Source organism: Sorex fumeus, unplaced genomic scaffold (genome assembly GCF_029834395.1).
Source record: "Sorex fumeus unplaced genomic scaffold, SorFum_2.1 ptg000005l, whole genome shotgun sequence".
Taxonomy (NCBI): Eukaryota; Metazoa; Chordata; class Mammalia; order Eulipotyphla; family Soricidae; genus Sorex; species Sorex fumeus.
Genome location: NW_026606062.1, coordinates 10,421,092 through 10,442,149, shown reverse-complemented (window position 1 = coordinate 10,442,149; position 21,058 = coordinate 10,421,092). Strand labels below are relative to the sequence as shown.

The 21,058-nt window shown below is 58.8% G+C and overlaps 1 protein-coding gene across 6 annotated transcripts in view; it reads right to left on the bottom strand.

The window, feature by feature from the left end:
• The window catches only part of AGAP1 (ArfGAP with GTPase domain, ankyrin repeat and PH domain 1), a 502,434-nt gene that overhangs the window by 108,180 nt on the left and 373,196 nt on the right, over window positions 1-21,058 (bottom strand). For all 6 annotated transcript variants that reach the window (XM_056122103.1, XM_056122124.1, XM_056122116.1 and 3 more), the window contains one exon: window positions 16,253-16,421. In XM_056122103.1, coding sequence (XP_055978078.1) covers window positions 16,253-16,421 — 169 coding nt within the window. The remainder of the gene's footprint in view (window positions 1-16,252; window positions 16,422-21,058) is intronic.

Genomic DNA, 21,058 nt, shown 5'->3' with positions numbered 1-21,058 from the left:
AATGACGCTGGGGAGGAGAGAGAGAAAAAAAAACGGTCTACCAACCGGCCTGGAACTCTGTTTCTCCTTTCCCAGTCCTCTGTCCACCCGTCGCTGTGGGCCGGCCAGGGGACAGGTTTTCGGCCACCTAACACTCGTGTCCCCCACACCCACGCTTTTTCTTTTGAAATTCACAAAACGAGTCCTTGGGCAGGTGCTGATGTGGAGGGACAGATTCCCGTCTCTAGCCCAGCGACAGCAGCAAGGAACGGAGAGCCGTCTCCCACGCGTGTCCAGGCCAGAGTGTAGAGCCCACGCAGAGGGCTGACCACCCGATCCTTCCCTGGCAACCGAGGGCCCCCGAGCACTGCAGGCGATGCCTCCCCAACCCAGACCCAACAAGCTCCTGGAACACTGGAAGCAGAGGGCCAGCATCTCCCCGACAAAAAACTCTGAGCTCAGCTCTGCAGAAGCGTGTTCTGGTGGGGGGGTGGGGGTGGGGTCCTGGCAGCTAAGAACCTCCCAGCAGCCTGCAAACTCCCCATGTTCGAGCCCGGATGGGTGCAGAGCCAAGTCAAAACTTCCTGCAAGCTGATCCACGCCGCGCCCCACAGTGACCGGGTCCACGGAAGCCACTGGACTCCAGTGTGGCCCAGTGAGCACGGCACCTGGGCACGCAGGTAAGAAACAGAGCCGAGGACCAGAGAAGGCTCTTCAAGCATTAGCCGAGGAGAACAGGCTCCATCCCTGAGCACGGAGCCCCGAGGGCCTGAGTCCTCAGAACCAGCTGGAAAAACGGAGAGGAGTCAAGTCAGACCCAGACCCGGAGAGCCGGGCGGCTGTCTGAGCCGGGCTCACAGGTCCGTGTCAAAAGCCGGTCACTCCGGTCTGTGATTCCCGGCAGGGCCGGGCCAGCGAGCCCACCTGGCGGCGGGGGTCTGCACTCAGGCCTGGCGCCCACCTGCCTGCCGCTCACCGGGCCTGACCCCCCCTCACGACCCCGCGCTGGGTTCACAAAGGCTACTGGGGCGACTCCAACTTCCTTCCCCGAGTAACTGTCTCTAATTTCCTCTTTTACACACACCCATTCACCTTCATTCCAGCCAGGACTCGGCTGAACATCAATCAGGGGGCAGCCCCGAGGGTTCAAAGGAGACAGAGTGTTTCCTGGGGTGACGCGGAAGCATGCTCACTGGACTGAAAACAAACAAAACAAAAAGACCTTTGAAGAGGAAGAAACGCGGTTTCTGCCCGAAACACACAGCCGCGGTGGCGGCAGCTCGCTGGTGGACCCAGGCACATCTCGGCATCCGGGCAAGAGGGCAGGGCCCGCACCGGCCCCCTGGGGCCGCTGTCCGGGCGCGCGGAGAGCAGAGGGGTTAAGGCGCCTGCCTTGCATGTGGTCAACCCCCGTTCGAGCCCCCACACCACACGGCCGGGTGGGAGCCGCAGGTGAGCCAGAGCACTGCCCAGGGTGGCTCATCTTCACGGTGCCGCCTCCCCCGCAGACCAGACCCAAGTGAGCGGTGCAGGGCGGGCGGGGGTCCCACGCACACCTCTCTCCTGGGCCCGAGGACCCCTGCCCAGACGCCTGCCCCGCCAGGGTGCTGCCCACAGGCGTGCTCTGTGTGTGGCTGGCTGACCGGGTTCCATCCAGCGTCCCATCTGGTCCCCGAATCCCGCCAGGCGCGATCCCTAGGCAGAGCCGGGAGGAAGCCCCGAGCGCCCCCAGGGGCGGCCCCGAAGCCAGGCGCAAACAGGTGAGCCTGAGGCTGGGCCTGGGATTCTGGAGCTCCTTGTCCCTCCCACCGGGGACCCCCATCGTTCCCTTCCGTTCCCGCCAACAGGCTGGTCTGCCTGGGTCGTTGGCACTGACAGCCACAGCCCCCGACCCCTGACCGGTCTGGAGTCCCAAATCCCCAATCACTGTCTCACCAGGTGCCCTGGAGAGCAGCGAGTCATTGCCACATTAGTACGCGACTCATCAAGGCTGTGTGTGTGTGTGTGTGTGTATTGGGGGGGGGGCGGCCGGCCGTGGGCACAACAGGATTTTTGGAGAGCGAGGGCCTCCGGGCTGAGACCACCTGAGACACAAGCAGTGCTGAGAGTCAGGCCCCCACCCCACATACACCACACACACAGACACACACCACACCACATACACACACATATGACACAGATTCACATACACAGACCACACCACATACACAAATACACACCACATACACACCACACCACAGACGCTCACACACACACACCACATAAAGATACTCACACCACACCACACACACACACCACACACACTCACATACACATCACATACACACCACATACACAGATACTCACACATCACACATACACACACACCACATACAGACACTCACACACCACACAGTCACATACACACCACATATATGGATATTCACACACCACACACACTCACACTCCACACACAGATACACACCATCCATACTCACACACACACCACATACACACAGATACACACCACATACATTCACACATACCACACCACATACACACACTCACATGACACAGATTCACACACACAGACCACACCACATATACAAATACACACCACACCACAGACACTCACACCACACCACATACACACACCACACACACTCACACACACCACACACACTCACATACACATCACATACAGATACTCACACACCACATACACAGATACTCACACATCACACATACACACACACGCCACATACAGACACTCACACACCACACGGTCACATACACACCACATACACAGATATTCACACACCACACACAGATACACACCATATACACTCACACACACCACACCACATACAAAGATACTCACACACCGCACACACACCACATACACAGACACTCACATACACACACCACATACAGATACTCACACCACATACACACACTACACACTCACACACCACAGACACTCACATACATATCACATACAGATACATACAGATACACACCACATGCACAGATACTCACACATCACACATGCACACACGCCACATACAGATACCCACATGCCACACAGTCACATACACACCACATACACGGATATTCACACACCACACACAGATACACACCACACACTACATATACATACACACACACACTCTCACACATTCATTCACATACCTCACACTCGACACACACATCACATATACAAGCACACAGACCACATACACACATGCACACGCATACACACACCCACAAACTGCACCGTTGGGGAGAAGCTGACAGCCTGGACTCTAGCCCGTTCCCAGGAGCGTGACTACACTACAGATTCGTGAAGTCGCCCTGGACCCAGACAGCCATGGAGTCACGCGGGCGGGTGGACGAGCGAGGAGAGAATCAGGGGAGGGGCCCACTCACGGCGTGCGTATGGGGGTGTCGGCGGGAAACTCGCGCCCCGAGATCCCCAGAGCAAGAGAGCAGTGGGGAGGAAGCTTGCGGTCCCCAGCGCCCTACAGGACCCCTTCCCGGAATGATCCCCGAGCACAGAGCTAGGAGCAAACCCTGAGCACCACCAGCTGTCGCCCCCAAACCAACAAACCCCCAAACCGAGAAGCAGGAGCCACCAGGGGAACCCCTCTCTGCTGGGCTACGCTACGGTGCTCAGAGCAGGGCACCCGGGGGCAGCGCCCACCCGGCCGCTGTGGTGGTGCCCCGTGCAGAGACCCAGGCCAATGTCCGAGATGGAGGCCCCAGGGCACGTGTGTGGAGATTGTGGGTGGCAGCCGTGTGCGCCCGAGATTCCAGTGACCCTTGTGAGGGCCTGACTCCCCCCCCCCCCACCCTGTCTCTGCTCCCTGTGCGCTGGCGTCCCTGACCCAGGGTGGGCGTAGGGTGGGACCAGCTTCAGTATGATGTGGGCATGGTGGGGCCATAAGAGAGACGGTCACTGTCCTGAAATCCACCCCCTGGTGCGAGGGGCTGGGAGCAGGGTCACGTCCAGGGAAGTTTCAACATGTCCTCACTACACCCAACAGAACAGAGACCGCCAGGAAGGGAGGCGGGAAAGGTGCCCATGGACGCTGCAGGGGAGACCCCCAGACTCCCGGGCACTGCTGAACTCAGTGATGAGCAGGATGCAAAGATAGGAGCTTCCCGGGGGGCTTCAAGCCCCAGCATGGCGCCCTCCTGTGCCACCCACAGGACCACCCTGGCCCCACATGCCCAGAACCCGAGGCGGCCGGATGTCACGAAGGGGGCCCGGTGCAAACGTGACTCCCCACTCCCAAGAGTGACCCGCTAACACAACGCTGGCCACCGCCACCCCCCAGCAGGCTCCAAGGCCAGGCAGGACCCAGGGACAGGGACAGGTGGGGACCGGCAAGCTGAGTGCGGGTCCAGACGTCTCTGGGCAGCCGAGGGCGGCTCCTCCCGCTTGTCCTCGCGGGCCAACAGATGCCCCCGAGACTGCTAAGAAGCCGCAGACGTTGCTCGACAGCAAATGTCTAAAAAGTTGGACACGGGCTGGAGCGATAGCACAGCGGGGAGGGCGTTTGCCTTGCACGCGGCCGACCCGGGTTCGATTCCCAGCATCCCATATGGTCCCCCGAGCACCACCAGGAGTGATTCCTGAGTGCAGAGCCAGGGGTAACCCCTGTGCTTCGCCAGGTGGGATCCAAAAAGCAAAAAAAAAAAAAAAAAAAAAGTTGGACAGTCCGGGCCAGCAAATAGCACCGACGCGAGCAGAAGCCAAGGAGGTCGGGCAGTGACGGCGTGTGAGGTCCAGGCAGAAGGCCGAGGTGGGGTCTGGCTGGATGAGGAGACCGAAGCCCGTGGGACTCCTGGGGTGAGTATGGGGTGGGGTGCTGACGCCCAAGGAAGGCCGGGGCTCAGCCTGTCTCCCCCACGACGGGTGGCTTCCCCAGTCCGCTCCGGACTCTGCACTCACGTGTGGCCATCAGCTGGCGCTGGCCACCGGGCAGGGGGCAGCCCATTACCCTGCTAATCCACGGAGCCCCACGCGGCTCCTTGATGTGGGCGTGTGCGCACGTGTGTGTGTGTGTGCGCGTGTGCGTATGCGTGTGTGTGTGTGTGTGTGTTACGGGGCCGCCCTGATTAGCACAAGCTTCCTGTGTCAAAAGCACCCAATTCTTCCCAAAGAATAATTTCTAGCCTCCCTTGGATCCCCAACGTGGGAGCGCTGATTTTGAAAAGGTGCTTACCTCCACCATATGCTACTTTTCTTGCGACGATTTGCATTTCAAAGTGCGGGTGGCATTTATATCTGAATGAGTGTCAGTATGCTGCCCAGCTCATCGCCAACGAGCATGAAAAAGATGCTGGCGCCCTATTGAACAAGAGTGTTTTCACCCCCCAGCTGACATCAAAGCCCGGCGTCCTCTTTTAAGCGATCGGCTTATTACATTAAAAATAGCCTGTTGGGATTTTTTAAAAAGGGGAAAAAAAATTATCCTCTGGAATAAGGCTTTTCATGGCATTCAAATAAAGACGCGTCAACAAGCCTTTCCTTCAAAGGCCGGCTCCGCCGTGAGCCTCTTCCCCGTCGTCACAAACAAGACGGAGCCTCCTCCAAGGCGGGGACGGGGATGACAATGTGTGTCCCTTGACCCTCCCGCAAACTGTCCGGCAACGCCACCGGCGAAGTTGATCTCCGCTGTACCAAGTCCCAACTCTGGAAAGAAGCGGGTCCCTCCCTGCCCGGCTTCTCCCACCAGCCGGGGCGGGTTTCCCAAGCCTCGGGCTTTCCCCGGGGACGAAGCCGCAGTGGGGACGCTCACTCAGGCCACCCTCCAGCGGACCGACTTCTCCCAGCGCCCGGCACGTGCAGGTCTGCTGGCCTCGGACCGGGCCAGGGAGCTGTCCTGATGGTCTCGGCTCTCCCAACCATCTGTTCATCCTCTAATTATCAACCCCGAAAGCGCCTCCCACGCACCACCCCCATAAAAAGTGAGATCCGAATGATTTAAGTGCCCGCGCTCAGGGCACGAGCCTCGCCATTTGCATTGGAAATCTGGCCTCCTGTTGGCACCCGGGGGCTCGGGCCACGAGGCTTTTGTGCCAGGGGACGGTCGGTCTCTTTTCATAAAGAGGCCGGCGCACGCGGGCGGATGCCACAGGCGCTTCACAAGAGAGCGAATTAACACGTCTCCTGTCGAGGGAGGAAGCGGGCGTCCGCCAGCCTGACCGTGGAGTTTTCTGTTTGTTTCTTACAGGTTTAACAGGGGAAAAAAAAAAGAGAGAGAGAGAGAGAGAGAGAAGAATGGATGGAGTCCGGCCCAGCTGTGATGCGAACCTTAATAACTACCGCATGACAGGCCGACCGTGCCCAGGGCTTCAAATCCCGGAAGCAGTTCCGGGTTATTGCCTAATCTGTGAGAAGAGCTCATTTCACTGAGATGTTCCCCATTTTTAAGTTGCTGCCCAGAGTAGGGCAGGTGGGGGGGGGGCGGGGAGGAAGGGGAAGGGAAGTGTATTTGTGCTATGAACATTTCAAAAAAAAAAAAAACACATCCTACAAAGTAACTGCATGCAAGTTGGACGTTGGCCAACCTTCCCTCGGCTTCAGGAGAAGAGGCCCAGCTCTTCACCGGGGCCCCTGAGTGATGGGATTCTCTGATCTCCTTCCTGCGCCGACTTCCCTGGGTTTCAGCACTTCCCGAAAGCGTCCCCGCCGTTCCAGACGGCGAAACCTCCACCATCTCACTGGCTTCTGCGGCACGGTCAGTCTGGGGCCGTCCCCGTTTCTCAGCATCTGTTACAATAAACAGAACTGCCGGGCACATCTGCCCCTTTGAGAGGGCTTCCGTAGGACAAAACCCCGGGAGATTGATGACCGGGTCAAACGGCCTGACGAGCTTCCTGACCCGGGAGGTTAAGTTGCTCATTAACTTTCTCCGTGGCCAGTGACACCTTGCAAACAACTGAGCAGATAATTTGTAAAACGGACGACCCCGAAGACGGGGACGGGGGCCTGACACGTGGAGGTAGCCGTGCTGATGGTGATATGCCCGTGGGCGGAAGACCCCAGTGTGGCCAGCGCCAGGTGGATTTCCAGGGTGCCAACCCCCACCCGAGTCCCCCTTTCAGCCAGACCTCAGGCTGGAGACCCTGAGGGTCCCTGACCTGGAATCCTTAGGACCTTCCCACCCCAATCTCCTCGTGCTGCCCCGGGGAGGGGTCTCCTCGCGTGTTACCCCCGCGGGCTGGGCCCCTGCCCATGCACCGAGGCTTCTCTGCGACATCTCAATGGCCCCCTCAGCCGTCCAGAGTCCCCACGTGTGGGCCGTGGACACCAAGGAAGAGGCCAGGGTGAGGACCCGCGTGCTGGGGACAGGCCAGCGGAGTGGACGCAGGCCTCGCCTGGGCCTGAGAGCGGGTGACGTGTGAGCACCGCCAAGGAGGTTGCTCCTGGTGCCATCATGGCTGGAGGCAAGTCAAGTGGGACCGCACAGAGGACGCCTGCTCCAGGCCTGGTCCTCCCCGCCACCTACATTCACATCGGCACCTGCCCGGCCTGAGGGTGTTCATGGCGTGCACACCAGGAGCTTGTTGAGGGAGGGCTGTGAGGAGCACCGTGAGGGGAGCACTTTGAAGAGCAAAGCAAGGCGAGTTCCCTGGGACGCACTTTGAAGTGAGACCCTTGGGAGCACTCTTAGAGGTCCTGCACTCACAGCTCTGAGCTGGGTGACACATGGGGGTGTCAGGCTGTGCGGGGCCTTACTACTCACTAGGAAAGTTCCAGAAAGAGCATGGCTGGAGCAACAGCACAGCGGGAAGGGCATTTGCTTTGCACGTGGCCAACCCGGGTTCCACCCACCCAAAGCATCCCACAGGGTCCCCTGAGCCCTACCAGGAGTGAGTGCAGAGCCAGGAGTCACCCCTGAGCATCGCCAGGTGCGACCAAAAAAAAAGTTCCAGAAAGAGGAACCATCTCGGCAAAAGGGGAGAGTCCGAGGTGCCAGTTTCAGAGACAGCAAAGCTCCCCAACTCCTCGGCACCCCACAGACAGTGTGGGAAGGGGGTGCAGCTGTGGTCCCGGCACCGATCTGGGGCGCACCCACCCTGCCTGACCAGGAGGCTGAGGGTCACCTGCTGGGACACCCGTGATCACTTGAGGATCACCTGCGGGTCATCTGTGGGTCACCTGAGGCACCTGTCGGACACCTGCGGGTCACCTGTGGAGCACATGTGAGGTACCTGTGGGACTCCAGCGGGTCACCTGTGTGATACCTGTGGGGCATATGTGAGGTACCTGAAGGGCACCTGTGGGAAATGTGTGGGATACCTACAGCCACTGTGGAGCACCTGTGTGGTACCTGGGCGGGTGATGCCTGTGAGATGACCAGTGAGACACCTGTGGGACACTGGGGCATGACTACGGGTCACCTGAGGGACATCTGAGGGGCAACTATGGGATACTTGCAGGACACCCATGGGATACTTGAGGGTCACCTGCGGGACGCCTATAGCACACCTGTGAGTCACCTGTGTAGTACCTATGGGTTACCTGTGGTGCACGTGTGGGTCACCTGTGAGGCACCTGGGGGTCACCTGTAAGGTACCGTACTGTGGATATGTGGAGGTCACTTGTGGGATACCTGTGAGACGCCTCTGGGATATCTGTGGGGTACCCACAGGACATCTGCGGGGCACCTATGGGACACCTGCAGGACACCTGCGAGACACCTGTGGGCTACCTGTCAGGGACACATGTGGGACATGTGTGGGATACCTGTGGGGCACCTGTGGGATACCTGGCGTCACCTGTGGGCCACCTGTAGGACACCTGCAGGTCACCTGTGGGATGCTTGGGGTCACCTGTGGGCCACCTGTGGGCCACCTGTGGGATACTTGCGGATCCCCGGGCGAGTTCCTGTCAGCGCCCTCCTCCTCTCAGAGAGCCCTTCCCGCTGCCGGACATTTGGCTGGTCTTGGAAACCGCCGTGGCCACGGCCGAAACCCTGTTCTCCCCCAGACAAGGGTCTTTGTGGGGAAGGGGGTTTCTGAAGCGCCCTCACCCACTTCTGGGACGCCTGTTCTGTTCCCCAGGGGCGGACAGCTCAGCCCCCTGCGGCTTCCCTGAGATTCTGGGATGGTCTCCTGGGAGGGCCGGTGGGGTCCTGGCTGGTGCTGGGCCGCGGCGCTGGGATGGCAGGGGTGTGGGCGTCCGTCGGAGAAGCCAGACAACGCTCAGCCCAGGAGCGACCCGGACGCTTGGGGGCAGGTGTGGCCTCATTTACCGAGGGGGGTCTGCGCTAGGTCACAAGGCGCAGAGAAGGGGCAGCAGTGACCCACGGTCCACAGCTAGTGTCTGCCTGGGAAACCACAAGCAGACTTGGAGGCACCAAAACTCTCGTGTAGGAAAACAAAAAAAAAAACGCTATTTTGCTGTGTTTTCAACTTCTGATGAGAGAACTTCCTGGGATTCTGCCCCAGCCCCCAATGGAACGTGCTCCCCGGAAGATAAGGAACTATTAGGCAGCCGTCAAAACCCACTCAGGCGGTGAGGTCTGGGGGCGGGGGGCGGATTTGGGGTTCCTGCCCCCGGCTCAGCTCAGCAGAAGAATTTCCCACCGATCAAGGTGTGACCTGCCAAGTGTTCTGGCAAGTTCTCAGCCTGGGGGTCGACAAAAGCACTTGTAAATAAAAAGTCTAAATTAAAAAAAAAAAAACCACTAAATAAAGAGTCCCCAGGCGGAAAAGGAAGGGGTGGCTGGCCAGATGGCGGAAGAGGCAGGCGTGCCCCCATCCCCGGGGGGACGCGGCCCACCAGAACCTGGAGCCACGGAAGGGGCAGCCTCCACAGCGCTCTCCAGCCCGTTTGCAACTAAACAAAGAAAAACTTTGTTTCGGAGGGGCCGGGAGTGGCGTGGGGTTTGGAGGCTGCGTGATTTCTGTTCCCCCCTTCCTGGCCCTAATAGCTATCACCACCGTAACAGCAGCTCGGCGACTCGGCGTCTGCAGTGTGAGCGGTTTTGATAAACAGCCTCGGTGGGCGACGCGGCGGGGATAATGTCTCCTTAAGTACCGCCAATGAGCTGCCATTCTACACAGCCAATTACTCCTGTGCGTCTGTCACTCAAAGGAAAAATGACTGAGCCCATTAGATCAAACCTTTGTCACTGTTCCTAATGCACTCCTAGGCCTCATTAATCTCCGGGAGCAGCAACAGAGCCCCCGGTGTCCCATCGCCTCCCCGGCTCAGGCCCACGTGAAGCCTCTCATCTCTCTCCCAAGTGCTCCGCGTTAATCAACCTCCCCTTATTACCCGGTCCCTGTCACGGCGGAGAGCGCGCTTCCTCTTAAATGCTCTCATTAGAACCCATCGTTCGAGCTGGCTAAGTGGAAAGAAAGAGAGCGGGAGCGAGGGAGGAAGAGGATGGGAGAGAGAGCGGCGAGGAGAGGAGAGGAGGGGAGAGCGAGCAGGTCCGCCGGCATTAATATTCATGACAATAATTAGTATTCTAGGTCACTGAATATTCATGCTATTAGTTGGGCCTTTTATGGCTTTGCTGGCGGTCTTGATTACTGGAGTGTGGAGGGAAACAGCATGGTCGGGACGCGGGACTCGGCAGCCGCTGTCCCCGCCCCCACCCGGCCCGGCCCGGCCCCCGCCTCCTGGCGCCTTTGGGAACGGCTGCAAACCAGGGGGCCTGCGTGGCAGGGGAGGGGGCGCCGCTGGGAGGTGGGGGCGTCGCTCCGGAGAACAGGCGGCCAGGGATCCCGACCAAGGCATGTGAGGCCCAGCGAGGACTCCCCCCGTCCCCCGGCGGGGCGGGGGCCGGACAGAGAGCACAGTGGGGGCTGCGCTCCGAGGAGCCGTCCCCACGAAGGTGACCGATGCACAGCTTGTGGCCCGTCGGGGGATGTGTGCGTGGCACCCTCGGACCGCCTCCTTCCGTTTCCCACGCTTGCGCCCGGCCTGTGTCATAGCGCTGTAGGATCGTGGGGCCCGGCCGTATGGGGGGCACGGGGCCAGTGTAGGAGGCTGCAGGCCCGGCCTGGGGGAGAATCAGGACAGTGGCTAGTGGCGGCCCCATGTCCCTGTTCCTGCTAGGAAGCCGAGGGTCAGAGAAGGTCCTGTCCGAGTCCAGGCCCCGCTCCTGGCCGCCCGCGGTCCATCTCGGAGACTCGGGCACAGGGATCTCCCGGACCAGCCTGGCCCAGAGCTCGTGTTGGAAAACACTCAGGCTACGTGTCCTCAGCTGGACATTCAGGCTGTGGCCGCGCCTCAGAAGGGCCGGTGTGGGCCAGGCCGGGGCCCTACCCGAGAACTAACAACATGTCCTGCCCCAGGACCCTGCGGCCGGTCCGACGGGGCGAGTGTCGGGAAGGATTCTACCTGCTGGAGCCACATTCCTGGGGGCAGAGCCGATGCCACTGAGAGGGACACACTGTCCTCGATGTCACTGGACATGGCTTTCCCTTCCTGCGGCCTTCCCGCTAGAGAGGGAACAGCCTGGCCCATGCAGCTCCGAGGGGCAGCCCCAGTGTCCTCAGGGGGAGACCCACCCCCTCAGGCGTCGGGGTCCTGGGCCTCCCGCCTGGCTCTTCCCGGGCTGCTCCCAGCGCTGGGGGAGGATCACGCCTCCCCTCCCTCCTCATCCCTGCGGCCAGGCGGTGGGAGACGCCCGTGGTGTCCCTCCCCTGCATGTTCCTCCTGGGGCTTTCTCGGGTGCCCCCTGCACGGTCCTGACTCAGTCTACCTCCCTGCGAGCTCTTGCCCAGGCTTTGCCACGGGGTCTTGGCTACATGCGGGGCTCCCGAGGCTGAGCTCAGGCCTTCCTGATGGGGTTGGGGCCTGTCTGGCCCTCTCCCCCCAGGCCAAGGGGTCCGGCACTCGGGGGTCTGACCCTGGGGGGGTGGTGAAGTGTGCTTCGCCGTAGTCCTGGAGCAGACGGGGACTTGGTGGGGGCTGTGGGCAGGTGGGGTCTCAGGACCGGTGTGGGGGGCTCAGCGCCCAACTCAGCTGCTCATGCAGGGGGTCCCCACAGAATAGGCAAAGGAAGAAATGAGGGCAGAAAGCGCACGGACACCACTGGGCGGCGGGGGTCCTGCAAGAAACCCGACGGTTAAGGCCGGGGACAGAAAGAGCGCCCAGGAGCTGTGCACAGACCTGGCTCCAGCGCCCCGTGGGGTCCTCTGAGCCCCCGGGGTGATCCCTGAGCACAGAGCCAGAAAGAACTCCTGAGGGTCCTCGGGTGCGGCCCCCAGGAGCAAAAGGACATGGCCTGAGGCTGATGCTTCCCCACACAGGACTGGTGACGTGACGCTGGCTAAAGGCACAGGGGTGGGGCTGGAGCGATAGCACAGCGGGTAGGGCGTTTGCCTTGCATGCATCCGACCCGGGTTCGATTCCCAGCATCCCATATGGTCCCCCGAGCACCGCCAGGGGTAACTCCTGAGCACAGAGCCAGGAGTGACCCCTGTGCATCGCTGGGTGTGACCCAAAAAGAAAAAAAAAAGGCACAGGGGTGAGTCTCTAAAGATGTGGTTCAGGGCCTCAAGGCTTGGGGAAACAGGTGGGTGTGAGAGCACCCAGGGGAGACTGGCTGAGAGAGAATGGACAGGAGTCACCTGACGGGGGCTGGCGCTAGGGGACGAGCATGAAGGTGGCACGGCTGGGCACCGACCCCAGACGCCACGGACACGAGTCACTGAGTGCACGGGGCCATGAAGAGGCGCCCAGAGGTGACAGAGAGACCCCCACAGAGACGGTGAGGGGTCCGTGGATCGAAAAAGTAGCCAGATTTCCTATGGCATAAAGTCGAACCAAACAGCTGGTGTCAATTGGGAGGGGGTGAAGGGGAGGAGAGAGAGAGAGAGACAGACAGACAGACACGTACACATGAACTCGGGTCTATTCCCAAAACTATTCAAGGTTTTCTAAAACAAAACCCTCAGAAAAAGAAGAGCTGCGTTTTACTGAGTGAAAGGTAGAAACCACTCCATGTAAGAAATAGGACCATAATCTGTGTGGGGGGTTTTCTCTTGCTTTTCTGGGGGTTCCCCCGACAAGTACTGGCCCCAGAGGTCAGTCCCGGCTTCCCGGCCTGGTGGGTCAGTGTGTGGGCCTGCGGAGCTGGGTGGGGGGTCAGCTGGGGTCACCCCAGCAGCGCGCCGGAGGCTGGACCACGGCCGCCAACCCCTGTGGTTAACCCTAAACCCCAAGACCACAAAATTGAAAATACGAACCAGCTACCTGCCAAAGGGACCAAGGTGGAACTATCCTACCACTAACACTCTCAGTCCACGAATGAGAAAGACAAGCCGACAGTGCAAATGACGTGGAATGCCAAGGGGACACCTAGGTCAGCCCCGGCTGCAGGATGCATGGGCAGGGGACGGGGGGAGTGGCCCCTCCCCCCAAGGCAAGGGATGCTGTTACTGGGGCCCGGCGGGACACTGAGGGACACTGCCCAGCTCTGTGGGTGCGCAGGTCAGGGATGGGGCCTCTCGTGCAAACCCCTCCCAGAATCCCGAGGTGATGCCAAGTGTCCGCTGAAGGGTTTGGACACACTCGCGTGTTGGGTCCGTGGGGGGAAAGTCCCTCGAAGCTCGGGAGCCGATCTCGCTCCTGAGTCCGTTCCGGGCAGCACTGAGGTGCAGTGAGCCAAGGAGGGGGGCGTGAAGGATGGAGAGAGCCGGGGCGGAGCTGAGCGGGGGGAGCGACAGGACCTGCCCGCGGCAGGTCTCAGTAGTGCCGGCCCCTCCCAGCCAAACTTCCTTCCTGGGGTCCCTCCCGTCCTACCAGCTGGCCCCCAAGTCTCCCGTTTCTCCCCTCTGACTATCTGGGGATCTACAGGGTCCTGATGGCCCCGAGCTGAGACCCACTGACCTCGGTGATGAAAATGCATGTCAGCCTTTTTCCTGGATCGAGGAAAACGACCGTCCCCAGATCTCCCGCTTCAGAGGAGGCAGTGAAATACCATCACCCCCGGGGACCCCAGCGGGCTGGGCTGGCTCTCCCACCAGGCCCTGTGCCCAGAGCTCCTGGCCACCAGCTGCCACTAACGAGGGGCACAAACTGGACATAGAGTTAGAGGGACACGCTCCTTGCTAAGGCGGCCTGCAGGCCACTGCCCCCCTCCCAAGGTGGGTCACAACCCTTCTTTGGCATGAAGCACCACGCTGCAAGGAAGAGGGTGTCTCCCCCGATAGAAAGGGTCCAAACAGGGTTGGACGGGGCCCCCGGTGCCCCTACCCCACCCCCGTACCCGGGCAATGCTGTCCCTGTGGGTACCAACTTAGCTTCCTGTGAACGAACGTGGCACTTCCCTGGGCATGAGCATTCAGGGGCCGCCCTGCGTGGCCTCCAGGGCCCTAAGCACCCCGACAGCCTGAGCCTCGGTGCAGCTAGCCGTAGGGAACATGCCCGCTGGCCGTGCTATCCACGAGGGCGGGAGTTGCTGGAGGACAATGTCAGTAATTGCGGCTCTCACAGGGACAGGGACAGCGTGGCTGGGAGAACGGGCGTCTGCATCTGGTCAGTACAGCCACTGGCCCTGAGAGGTCCCCGTGGACAATGCTCAGGGCCTGCACCTGCGTTCAGGGGCCCCACGTGGCCGGCCGCGTGCACAGCCAGCACCTGCCCTGCCGACACACCAGCCCCGGCCCCTGCTGAGCAGACGACGGCGATGGAGTCACGGGCACCCGTGTTTCGGCCCCAGGGACATTTCCGGGACCCTCGATGGGGGCAGCTTCTCCTCTGCCCACCCCACGTGGTCAGGCGCCTCCTGCGAAGGACAAGGTGCCGCGTGGTGAAGTAATCTGTCCCCTGCCGGAGTGAGGAGCTGGCCACGGGGCAGAGAGCGGGTCACTGCAATCGGACACAGCAGCTCTGGGCCATCAGCCCCTGCGTCTCCACACCATCCCGTGCCCGCCCCTTGCAGCCCTGCAGGGCCAGGGCACCGTGGACGCTCCCTCCTGCCATAAGACAGCTGTGTGGAGACGTGTGTGTGTGTGTGTGTGTGTGTGTGAGTGTAATGCACATATGTATATATGCACATGTATATGCATGTGTTATGTGTGTATATGTGTGTATGTATGTCTGAGTGCATGCACGAATGTGTGTGTATGTGTATGCGTGTGTGTACAAATGACTGTATTTATGCATGTATTGTATGTGTATATAAGTGTATCTGTATGTGTGTGTATACACACATGTGCGTGCATGTCTGAGTATGTGAGTGTGTGTGTATGCATGTATGTGTATGTGTAGGCCTGTATGTGTAGGCCTGTATGTGTGTATGTCTGTGTGTGTGTATACGTGTATGTGTGTGTATGCGTGTTATGTGCGTCTGTGTATGTGTGTGAGTGTGTGCATGCGTGTGTGTGTATGTCTGAGTATGTGGGCGTGTATGCGTGCATGTCTGAGTATGTGAGTGTATGTGTATGCATGTATGTGTGTCTGCGTGTGTATACGTGTGAGTGTGTGCATGCGTGTATGTGTGTCTGTGTGTGAGTGTGTGTATGTGTGTATGTCTCAGTATGTGTGTGTATGTCTGAGTACGTGTATGTAGACTGTTTTCCCGGAGACCAAGCCTGGCAGGAGCTGACAGCTAAGCCTGGTGCTGAGCTTACACAGGCCACAGGCACTGGTTCAAGGGCCTCCTGGGGTCCCCGGACCTGCCACCCCACAAAGCCTCAAACGAGGCGGGGTCCTGCACCTGGGGTCTTGTGCCTAGACTACGGTCGTCCCGCGCCTACAGGGAGAACGATGAGGCAGCTCACAGACAGACAGGAAGAAGCGAACAGGCTTTGAGGGCCAGAGGGGTTATGCAATGGTTAGGGCCCCTGCCTTGCACGTGGCCCACCCCGGCTCAATCCCCAGTACCACACATCCCCCAGCCACCCCTGGGTGTGACCCTGAGCACCCCCAAGCTGGTCCAAGGCCCGGGACCCCTGAGCCCCATCAAAACAACAATCTTGCTCCACACGGCTTGTCCTCTCCCCTGTGGTGCTCCTCCAGGACACGCAGCTGTCCTGACCCCGTTCCCAGAAGGCCCCGAAAGCACAGCTCTGCATAGCGCCCAGGGAGGGCCAGCATCAGGCCGGGCTCTGGACGCCACGTGCGCCTGCTGGGAGCCGGACACACGTGTGAAGGGCCTCCCCCCCCCCCCCCACCCACCACAATAAGGCAGCCACACCCCACTTGTGACCTCGGTGGGCTCGGGCCCCAGTGACCGTGGCGGGGCCAGAATCCAGTGACCTGATCGTGGCGGGACCGGGCCCCAGTGACCGCCCCGCTGGCCCCGGCACTCACCTGAATTGGGTGAGATGTGTAAACTGCTCATGTCCTTGGCCAGCCCGTTGGTTTTGGGGCTGGAGATGGGCGCGCAGGCCGACGTGGCGCGCGGGGGCCGCTTCCCCGGGACCTTCACCGTCGTCCTCAGCAGGTCAATCTCCTTCCCGTGGACGTTCTGCATGTAATCCTGTCGGGACGGCAAAGCCAGAGAGTTAACGGGGAGCCCTGGAATGCTGGGGCTAGGTGCGGGGTCCCGGGGAGCACTCGGGAGACGTGGAGTTTCTGTCTGCCTTGCTGGGGGTTCTCGGGGCGAGGCCCCACAGGCAAGGGGGGGGAGCAGGGGCCATGGGGCACTCAGCAAACAGCGGGAAACAGATTCTCCTGGAAATAAAATGGGAGTTTTTATTTTGAAGCCATAACTCGCTTGAAGCCAGGGCCACTCCTGGGGGTCCCTGGGGGAGCAGATGGGGTGCTAGGAATTGGCCATGTGCACGGCAAACGCCCGACACACTGTGCTCCCTCTCCAGCTCCAAAGGTCTTTCTCGTTCCCCCTAAGAGATACACATTCTCCTGTTGATCACAAAATCATCCACATCAAGGTATGAGAACCAGCATCCATGGATGGACATGGATAAAGACACACCGCATTTATACACAGCAGAATATTACTCAGTCATGATAAAGGCGGAGCTCGTGAGTTTGTGCTGAGACAGAGTTGGTGAGTGTTACCAGGACACAATCCGTGTCACTCAAACACTGGAAGAGGTTTTCATTCTGTGTCTACCTTGAATCTAACAGTTTCCACAATCCCAGGGAAATTATCACGGGAGCCCGGGTGCTTAGCAACCAAAGCTTGATCTAAACAGAGGTGGTGGGTGGGTAGGGGTGGGGATGGGGAGTGTCTCAGGGCGGCGGTGGCACTTGTTTTGTGAGCACTTCCCTGGAAACAGCGGCCTTTCTGGGGGTGGGGGACAGCACCTTGAAGCATTACGTCAGGCCCCAGGCTGCCATGCGGTGAGGGAGGGAAAAACTTGACACACAAGTCAAGTGCTTTGTGAAGGGCTGGAAGGGGCTGAGAGGCGGCATGGAAGGGTCGCGGGGCTCACGGCGGGATGTGGCAGGAAGTCCTGCAAGACCCGCCCATGGCAAGAGCCTGGCCCCAGAGCAGGACAGCGAGGGGCTCTGCTGTGGCTTACTCTGTGACAGCATGAGCTGGCAGGAACCACGGGTAAGAGTTCGAACCCTGGGGTCACCTCATGCTCCCCAGGGCCAAGCAGCAGCAGCGTGAGGCTGTGGGTGATACTTTGCTGGTGGTACGACTGCCCACACGCCCACAAAATCTAGCCACTGCCCCGAGACCCCTCAATCTTGGTGCAGTGAGGTGAGGTGCGGAGAAAATCTAGAACTGGGGGTGGGCAGATGTCTGAGCCCGCCCGGGGTGCAGGGGTCTGAAAGTTCACTGCATCCTGGGCTAAGATGCTGCCTAGATTCTGCAGGATTGTGAAGAAACAGATTCTTAACAAAAGAAACCTCCTCAGTCGTCTGAAAACTCACGTTGGACGCGGAGGAAACGGATTCTGGACTTTTGAGCAGAATTTTTTTTTTTTTTTTTTTGCTTTTTGAGTCACACCCAGCAAGGCTCAGGGCTTACTCCTGGCTCATGCACTCAGGAATTACCCCTGGCGGTGCTCGGGGGACCATATGGGATGCTGGGAATCGAACCTGGATCAGCCATGTTGGCTGCGTGTAAGGCAAACGCCCTACCTGCTGTGCTATTGCTCCAGCCCCTTGAGCAGAATCTTGGCGGTAGTTTTGGTATTTGGCTTCAGCAAGGGAGCTGAGGTTTGGACGACAGCCTAGGGCAGGGGGTGCAAGGAAGAGTTGGGGCGCAGCCTGCAGCCTCGGCGGAGAAATGACCCGAGAAAGTTCCGGAAGGAAGGGAGAAAAGGTGAAAATGAGAAAGAAAACTTCTTGAAGCGAAAAGAGTTCCAGAGCAAAAAGGGAAGAAAGAAAAGAGAGGAAAAGGACAAAGGAAAGAATAAGGGAAAGAAAGTCCTCGAAGCCAAACATGAAGGCAGAAACAAGTTCTAGAAGCAAAAAGGGGGGAAAAAGTTCTAAAGATGAAAAGAAAAGGAAGGAGGGAAGAGAGTGAGCGAGCGGGAGGGGAAGGTCTCGGGCCCGAGCGCAGGCCGCTGTGTAATGAATTCCTTCTTGCACAGTTTACTCCTTTAGAAATACCAACTTGCTAGAACTTTCTTCCTTGGTGCCAATTCTTAACGAATTAAAATACAATAGCAGGAGTGTAATTGAGCATTTATCGCTTATGGGCTCTGAAATGAGGCTAATCAGTGACGGGGCCTCAGCATGCGCCTCTGGAACAGGCCTGTTTTAACATACAATAACCAGGATATTTTATTTAAAATGATTATAGGGATGTACGGGGCGTCCGCTCTCCGGCTCTGGAGACGGCAAGGGAGCCCGTCCAGCTCGGGCCCGGCCTGGGCACTGCCTTCTGGCTGGAGTGGGACGGGGAAGCACAGAGCCACAAGCTCTTCTAGAAACAAACAAAACTGGGGGCTGGAGCGATAGCACAGCGGGGAGGGCGTTGGCCTTGCACGCGGCCGACCCGGGTTCGATTCCCAGCATCCCATATGGTCCCCTGAGCACTGCCAGGAGTGATTCCTGAGTGCATGAGCCAGGAATAACCCCTGTGCATTGCTGGGTGTGATATATATATGTGTGTATATATATATATATATATATATACACACACACACAAACACACACACACACACGTATGTATGTATCTGTCACTGTCCTCCCATTGTTCATTAATTTGCTCAAGTGGGCCCAGTAACGTCTCCATTTTGAGACTTGTTGTTACTGTGTTTGGCATATCGAATACGTCACGGGGAGCTTGCCAGGCTTTGCTGTGTGGGCGAGAGACTCTCGGCAGCTTGCTGGGCCCTCTGAGAGGGGCAGAGGAATCGAATCCAGCTTAGTCGAGCAGGTTGTGCGCAAGGCAAATGCCCTACCGCTGTGCTATTGCTCCAGCCCTAGTGTGTATATATATATATATATATATATATACATATGTGTGTGTATGTATGTATATATATGTATATATATCTTATTACCTCATTCTTGCTTTGGACAACCTGGCAGGCTACCGAACATAGCCTGCCCACACGGCAGAGTCTGGCAAACTCCCCGTGGCGTCCCCAATATGCCAAATACCAGTAACAAGGATGGGTCTCATTCTCCTAAAGAGCCTTGAATATAATCTCAGGGCTAGGATGAAGGAGACGTTACTGGGGCCTGCTCGAGGCAATCAATGAACAACAAGATGGTCATGATCATCGTGATATATGTACAGACACACACACACACACACACACACACACAACCAAGTCTGCCTAACCACCAGGCACTGCCCCGGGTTGGCCACTGCCATTTTTAACCAACTTGACAAAAAGGCATTTCCTCGTCTTTCCAATGACGTTTCCCAAAGGGGGTGGACGTTGGGGGCCAGAGAGAGCACAGTGGGCAGGCGCTTGTCACGCATGCGGCCCACCCAGGTTCGCTCCCTGGCACCGTAGAGGGTCCCCGAGTGCCACTAGGCGGGAACCCCGAGCACTGAGCCGGGAATAAGCCCTGAGCACTGCCGGTGAGACCCCTAGGAGTGGGTCGGGGAGCCTGTGGCGACTCTTTCCCCCCGCCCCACGCCGACAGGCCGCCTCCTTCTTTTCTCGCCCTTCTCCTCTTGTGGCGCTGCGGGGGCGCTGGAGGGAGCAGAACGAGGGCCTAGTGGCGGAGCATGTGGCTGGCACGGCCCACGGCCCGGGTGGGTGCAGGTGACAGCCTGCTGGAGTTTGATATGCAAATGCTCCACTACCCGCCTGCCCCGTGTTCGGAAGAAAATGCTGATGGAAGATAAAAGGGGAGAAGGCCCTTTAACAAGGCATGAGGGTAATTCAAAACCAAGTACTTTTAAACAGCACTTAACAAGTCCCCGGGGTCCACTCAAGAGCCCAGCCCCCCAGAGGGCCCATCTCCTGCCCTCAACAGCTTGAAAAAGTAGTAATTGCAACGCTATTTGCATTTTTCTTCTGAGCTGTCCAGGCCGTCCTGTGGGCTAGAGTCTCTGCTCCCCTCTGGTTCCGCCGGGCGCTGGGGCGCACCCTGGTCCCGGAAGTGCGGCGTCCCGGCCACCTCCGCCGTCCCTTGTTTCTTACGCGGCGCGCCTAATTATGTTGCATCTATTGCCGTACACTTAATTAGCTGCATTAATGTGATTTCTTTTCACATAGGCAAGCAATTAAGAGCTATGATTGAGTTTCATTCAATTAGCCTCCACAAACATGCTAATTGATGTCCCAGATGCAAATGAGGTGCAATGAGAGAAGCCGGCTGACGGCTGAGAGCCCCGCCAGGGACCCGAGCTTCCAGCGCCCGGCAGAAACCGGGGGTGTGTGTGTGTGTGTGTGTGTGTGCGCGTGTGTGTGTGCGCGCGCGCTTGTCTATCTGTGTATCTCTCTCTGTGTATGTGTGTCTGTGTCTGCACCTGTCTGGCACATGTGTTTGTCCATGTGTGTATCCGTGTCTATGCATGTACCTGTGTGTGTCTATGTGCATGTCTGTGTATCTGTCTGTATGTGTGTCTGTGCGTCTGGCTGGCGTGTCTGGAACGTGTGTGTGCTCTGTGTCTATGCTTGTATCTCTGTCTGTACGTACATCTGTCTGGTGTGTATATACCCGCGCCTGTGTGTGTGTCTGTGCGTGTCTGTGTCTGTGTGTCTGTCTGGCGTGTGTCTGTCCATGTGT